General features: G+C 64.1%; 1 protein-coding gene across 1 annotated transcript in view; it reads right to left on the bottom strand.

Annotated features, from left to right (window-relative positions):
* Positions 1 to 5,545, bottom strand: part of LOC104397794 (collagen alpha-1(I) chain-like) — a gene marked incomplete at its 5' end in the record, with an annotated part of 12,576 nt that extends 7,031 nt beyond the window's left edge. The window contains 23 exons of the mRNA XM_010007802.1: positions 303 to 356; positions 482 to 535; positions 658 to 711; positions 1,047 to 1,100; positions 1,397 to 1,495; positions 1,581 to 1,634; positions 1,774 to 1,872; positions 2,067 to 2,120; positions 2,434 to 2,541; positions 2,637 to 2,690; positions 2,851 to 2,949; positions 3,029 to 3,073; positions 3,161 to 3,259; positions 3,535 to 3,588; positions 3,759 to 3,803; positions 3,913 to 3,966; positions 4,219 to 4,263; positions 4,353 to 4,406; positions 4,515 to 4,568; positions 4,715 to 4,768; positions 4,888 to 4,941; positions 5,167 to 5,220; positions 5,501 to 5,545. Coding sequence (XP_010006104.1) covers positions 303 to 356; positions 482 to 535; positions 658 to 711; positions 1,047 to 1,100; positions 1,397 to 1,495; positions 1,581 to 1,634; positions 1,774 to 1,872; positions 2,067 to 2,120; positions 2,434 to 2,541; positions 2,637 to 2,690; positions 2,851 to 2,949; positions 3,029 to 3,073; positions 3,161 to 3,259; positions 3,535 to 3,588; positions 3,759 to 3,803; positions 3,913 to 3,966; positions 4,219 to 4,263; positions 4,353 to 4,406; positions 4,515 to 4,568; positions 4,715 to 4,768; positions 4,888 to 4,941; positions 5,167 to 5,220; positions 5,501 to 5,545 — 1,440 coding nt within the window. The remainder of the gene's footprint in view (positions 1 to 302; positions 357 to 481; positions 536 to 657; positions 712 to 1,046; positions 1,101 to 1,396; positions 1,496 to 1,580; positions 1,635 to 1,773; positions 1,873 to 2,066; positions 2,121 to 2,433; positions 2,542 to 2,636; positions 2,691 to 2,850; positions 2,950 to 3,028; positions 3,074 to 3,160; positions 3,260 to 3,534; positions 3,589 to 3,758; positions 3,804 to 3,912; positions 3,967 to 4,218; positions 4,264 to 4,352; positions 4,407 to 4,514; positions 4,569 to 4,714; positions 4,769 to 4,887; positions 4,942 to 5,166; positions 5,221 to 5,500) is intronic.
* Positions 5,546 to 6,037: the final 492 nt, after the last annotated feature.

Consider the following 6,037-nt stretch of genomic DNA (forward strand, 5'->3'; position numbering starts at 1 on the left):
TATCCGCCATCACGCAGCAGTTTTTGAGGCTCTCCCCGCTGCTCTCACTGCCACAGGAACGGTCAGGGTCAGGGTCAGGGTCAGGGTCAGGGTCAGGGTCAGGAGTGGCAATGGGAACAAGTGGAGGGGTCCCCATCCTGCCTGTCCTGGGGGGGGACGGACAGGGCAGGGGTCCCCACTGCTCCCAGGGGAGAGGTTACACGGAGCCCGTGGCCTGGGGGTGCACTGGGGGGCACCCCAAGTGCCACCTCCCAGCCCGGGTGGGAGAGGGGTGGTGCTGAGGGAACAGGGACCGTGCTCACCTGCTCACCAGGCTTGCCAGCCTCACCGGGGGGGCCAGCAGGGCCGGGCAGACCCTGGGGGGAGGAAGAAGAGGAGCCATGAGACACCACGGAGATGGGGAACCAAAGGGGACAACGGAAGGGACGTCAGCCCCACCCTGGGCTGTTTGTCCCCTTGCAAGGGAAGGTGACATCCTCACCTGGAAGCCAGGAGCACCAGCAGGACCTTGTTCACCTCTTTCTCCAGCAGGACCCTGGGGGACAAGGGACAAGCATGAGAGGGGGGCAGGTTGTGTGGAGGGGGCAGTCAGGTCCTGAGCCCCTTCTCAGGTGGCCAGGTGTGGCTACAGGTGGCCAAGGACTCATGGATACTCACAGTAGGGCCGGGGGGACCTTGGGCACCAACTTCACCGTCTTTGCCAGCAGCACCCTGGGGGAGAGGGAGAAGAGAGTGCTCAGAGCACAGCCCCAGTTCTGCTATGACCCCCCAGGACCCTAAGCACCCCCCAGCCCCACCCCTGGGCAGATGCAGGGCTGGATGTGGCCACAGGATCCTTCGAAGGATGGCAGGAGCTGGGACCAGCTGCCCACTGCCACGTCATCTCCAAAGCCACCAGCAGCCACCGGGCTGGAGTCCCAACCACCTCCACTCGTTGCCATCCCCATCCTCAGAGCCTTCCCAGGCCCCATCCCAGCCCCACGCTGGGGGCTGAGCTCCCCTCCAAGCCCCCTCCCCAGGCTGGCCAGACTCTGGTGGGTACTCACAACAGCACCAGGAGGACCAGGAGCTCCTCTCTCGCCGGGTTTGCCGGGTTCACCCTGGAAAAGCAGGAGAGCAGGATGAGACCCGTGACAGGACCACAGCACCAGCCTTAGGGGATGCACCAGCACAGCCCTCCCCGAGGGGGGACACACACCCCTTGAGCCCCCCCTTCCTTGGGTCCTTGCTCCACAGGAGCCCTGTGCCCACCCCCAGCCACGCTCCTGGCTGGAGCCAGTGGCTGAGATTCCCTCCTGGAGCAGGATTCCCGGGTGCTCCAGGCAGCAGCATCCCCAGCAAACCTCCCCTCCCTGCACCCCGGGGGGGGGGGGGAACAGGTCCCCTTCCCACTCACCGCAGCACCTTTGGGACCAGGGAATCCCATCACACCAGCTTGACCTCTGGCTCCGGGGGGGCCAGGGGGGCCGGGGCGACCATCTTGACCAGCAGGACCCTGTGATGGGGGGGAGTGAGGGTCCCGTTAGTGCAGCCCGTGCTGAGCCACGAGGGGAGAGGGGACAGGTGAGGGGACAACTTACAGGGGGGCCAGTCTTGCCATCAGGACCGGGGCTTCCAGGACTTCCAGTCAGACCCTGTGAGGGAGCAAGAGGTGGGTGAGGAGCTCAAGGATGGAGCATCTTGGAACACTGGGCTTGTCCACCGTCCCTGGAGCGTGGGTGATGTGGACCTTCCTAGCAACCCCCTCCAGCACCACCACCCTGCCCAGCTCACCTTGGCACCAGGGAGCCCGGGTTCCCCGGGGCGTCCAGCTTCACCAGGAGAACCTTTGGGACCCACGGGGCCGGGGGAGCCACGTTCACCGGGGGGACCCTGGTGGGAGAGGGGACAGAGGTTACCCCAGCAGCAGGACACCCCCCGGAGATGGGGACAAGAACCATATCCCAGTACCAGAGGCACAGAAGCAGCTTGGCCACCAGGTGGGGACAGGTGACAACCGGTCTGTGTCCCCGTTGAGGACAAGGTCTTGTCGCCCGGGCAGGTTGGAGGGAGAAGTGGGGACCTACCTTGGGACCAGCGATGCCATCACCGCCAGGGAAGCCGCGGCTGCCTGGAGCACCCTGAGAGGGGACAGCAGAGGGGTCAGTGTGGGGAGACGGGGTGACCTCGGGGATGTTTGGGGGTGCCGGGGAGGGACGTGCTCAGGTAGGACCCAGCCACGGGTGGCAGCAGCCTGGTGTCCCTGTGGGGATGCTCCCCTGGGGACCTCAGGGGGGGGACACACATGGCAAGGGGATGGAGATGTCCCCACGGTGAGGGGGGATTGTCCCCAAGCACCCACGAGGCTCAGGCGTGGGATGTTGGGAGCAGGTAGGAGGAGAGGGATGGGGACAGGGACACAGCAGGGGTGGGACAGGGGATGTTCCTACTCACCCGTTCGCCAGCAGGGCCGGGCAGCCCAGCAGGGCCGGGCTCACCACGGGCTCCTCTCTTGCCTTCCTCACCAGCAGGGCCGGGGGGACCTTGGACACCAGCAGGACCCTGGGGAGGGAGGCAGAGGGATGAGCACGCACAGGGTGTTTGGGGGCTGGGGGGGGAGGCTGAGCCCCCACGGGGACATTGGGGGGGTCACTCACAGGTTCTCCTTTGGCACCGGTGTCTCCCTTGTTGCCTGGGGCACCAGGTTCACCCTGGGGGGTGGGAGGAGAGAAGGGATGAACGTGGGATAGATGCTCAGGGTCTCTCAGCACCACCTTGCACTGGCAGGGCTGGGGGATGCCAGAAGCATCTCCAGGTGGGGCAGGAGCTTGGAAGGGATCCTGCAGGCTGGAGGTGTCTGGGGATACTCACGCTGTTACCCTTGGGCCCGGGGGCACCGCTGGGTCCCTGGGGTCCGGAGGGACCGCGGGCACCGGGGAAGCCGGGAGCACCAGCAATGCCAGGAGCACCCTGGAAGGGGCAGAGGAGGTGGTGAGGAAGCAGCAGGACACCTGGAGCAGGAGCTGGGCGAGGGGACAGAGACACTCACCACTGCACCCTTGGCACCGGGTTGACCATCAGCACCGGGGTTGCCCTGGGGAGAGGAGGAGGAGGAGGAGGGTTATGTTGGGGCCACCAAGACTTGAGGCCAAAGGCCAAGGAGCCATCAGATGCCACTTACAGCAGGACCAGCAGCACCAGCAGGGCCAGGGGGACCGGGCTCACCACGAGCACCTTGGGGACCTTCGCTGCCACGAGCACCATGGGGACCTGTTTCACCCTGAGGAGGAAGAGGAGGGAGGAAGAGCAGTGAGCAGGAGGGCTGCCCTGAAACCCCTGGCATGGCTGACCCGCCCCTCCATCCCCAGCTCCTTTCCCATGGAAGCAAGGCCAGGACACATGCCCATAGGATGTCCCCATCTGTCCCACCATCCCAGGCAGCACTTTGGGCTTTCTCATTTTGGGACCATTTGATGCTCAGTCCTTCTCCCCCACCCCACAGTCCCAGTTTCCCCCAGTTTCTCCCAGGCCAGGAGATGCTCAGGCAGGTCCTACCTTAGCACCAGCAGCACCAGGGAAGCCGGGGGGACCAGCAGGGCCAGTTGGACCCTAGATGGGAGAGAAGACAAGAGTCAGAGGAAAGATCCCACTTTGCACATCTCGTGGGTTTTCCAGGCAGGAGAGTTCTGCTCCTGGGCCAGGAATTCCCAGCTGTGGTGGAGCTGGGATGGGATCTCCCTCTGGAGAAGCTGGTGCTGGTGAGTTTGGGGGGTACTTACGGGGGGACCAGCAGCACCGGGAGCACCATCGTTACCACGAGCACCCTGCGGGAGAGGAGGCACCCGTTGGAGATGCCCAAGGGCAGGGAGGGGTCCCCAGGACCCCCCCTCAAACCCAGGGCAGGGGCTGCTCAGCCCCAGAGCAGATACTCACAGCAGGGCCAGACGGGCCGGGACGGCCTCTCTCACCAGGAAGACCACGGGGACCCTGAGGAGGGAACAGGACATGTTTGAGTCACCAGGAAAGACACTTTTCCCCCCTCCCATCCATGTGCCCTCTCGTGTCCCACCCCATCCTGCCCACAGTGACATTTCCAGAGGGTTAAACTCCCCTCCCACCCCGTTCCGTGGGGTGTCCCCAGGGCAGCACCCCCAAGGAGGAGCTGTTTCCCCATCACATCTTGTCCCCCTTCCCTGTCCCCTTTTGTCCCCCCTTCCTTGGGAGAACCTCACCACTCACCATCTGCCCAGGAGCACCATTCTCCCCGGGGCTGCCAGGCTCTCCCTAGGAGAAAGGACAACATTGTGGGACCTTGTCCAGAGGGAGAGAAGGAGCAGCAGGAGGACGGGGGTGACATGGTCACCGCTCCTCACCTTGGGGCCAGCAGGACCAGGCTCACCCTTGGCACCATCCAGACCACTGAAACCCTGGGCAGCAGGGGAAAAAAGTGGGAGAGGTCAGGAGGAGACCCCCCCCCAGCAAGGTCGGGCTCCCCCTGTCCCTAAATCCTGCAGCCATGGGAGGAGGGGACTCACCCGATGACCCTTCATGCCTGGCAAACCGGCTGTTCCTGGGAGACCACGGGCACCCTGGGAGCAAAGGGCAGGAGGTGATGGAGATGCTCAGGAGGGGGGTTGTCTCTGCACCCCCTTCCTCCCATCCCCAAGGGGGACAGGCAGCTGGTGTCACATCCTTGCTCTGCCACCTGGCAAGGCTGTCCCCGAGGGCATCTCACCTGGGGGCCGGGGGGACCACGCTCGCCAGGACGGCCAGGCTTTCCAGCTTCACCCTAAGGAGAAGGACAGTGGGTTGGTGGCACATTCCCCAAGCCAGGGGGTTCCTGGAAGGGTTGGCAGGGCCACCAGGCCCCAAACAGAACTGGGGACACCCCATCCACAGGTCACTTACATCATCTCCGTTCTTGCCAGGGGGGCCAGCGGGACCACGGGGACCCATGGGACCCTAGGACAGATGAGATGCAGGGTGAGGGTGCTGTGGGTGGCAGCTGTGGCCTGTCACCCTGTCACCCAGCTTGGGCAGAGTTGGGATCCAGCAGCCTCATTCCTACAGCTCTTGGCTGAGATGTCCCAGGATGGGGACAGAGTGGCCATGGCCAGGGCTGGAACAGGCAGCCTTGTCCCCATCCCTGTGGGACATCAGGTTGGAGGAGGAGGTGGCAGGACTCACAGAAGCACCAGGCTCTCCAGGTTCACCAGGGGGACCTTGGAAACCTTGAGGACCCTGAGGGTTGGTGGGAAAAAAAAAGAAAAAGGGAAAAATTGGTTAGAAAAGAAGATTGGGCCTGAAGACCTCAGGGGCACTGCCCACCACCCCCACCCAGATGGTGGCACAAGGACACTTGTCCCCACGTGTTCCCGTGTCCATCAGGAAGGGTGGGACTTCCTGTCCCATCTTACCAGGCCTCCCCCCACCCAAAGGGACCCCTGGGGCTCGTTGTCCCCAGCATGAGAGGGGAGGAGGAAGAGGGAGAGAAGGATGAAGAAGAGGAGGAGATACTTACAGGAGCACCAGGAGGGCCGGGGAGACCACGGGGACCAGCTGGACCCTGGGGAGGAGGATGGAAAGGGCTGCTGAGTGGCTGCCACGTCCCCCTGTCCCCATCCCTGTCCCCACCACCACTCCTTTGCTGCACCCACTGGCACCCCATTGCCACCCCACCACCATCCCATCCCTGCCCCCATTGCCCCAGCCATGGCCACACTGCTGCACCATTCCTGCCCCATCACCTCTCCATCCCTGTTGCCATGGCAACCCATTCCCTGTCCCCAGCATCACCCCATCCCTGTCCCCACTGCCATCCCATCCCTGTCACCATCACCACCCACTCCTTCTCCCTATAACCACCCCATCCCTGTCCCCATTGCCATCCTACCCCTGTCACCATCACCACCCCATCCTTGTCCCCATTTCTATCCCATCCCTGTCCTCAACATCACCCATTCCCTGTCCCCATTGCCACCCCATCCTTGTCCCCATTGCCACCCCATCACCACCCCATCACCACTGCATCCCTGTCCCCATCCCTGTCCCCAGCCCT

Source organism: Chaetura pelagica, unplaced genomic scaffold, assembly GCF_000747805.2.
Source record: "Chaetura pelagica isolate M959 unplaced genomic scaffold, ChaPel_1.0 scaffold1412, whole genome shotgun sequence".
NCBI classification, from domain to species: Eukaryota; Metazoa; Chordata; class Aves; order Apodiformes; family Apodidae; genus Chaetura; species Chaetura pelagica.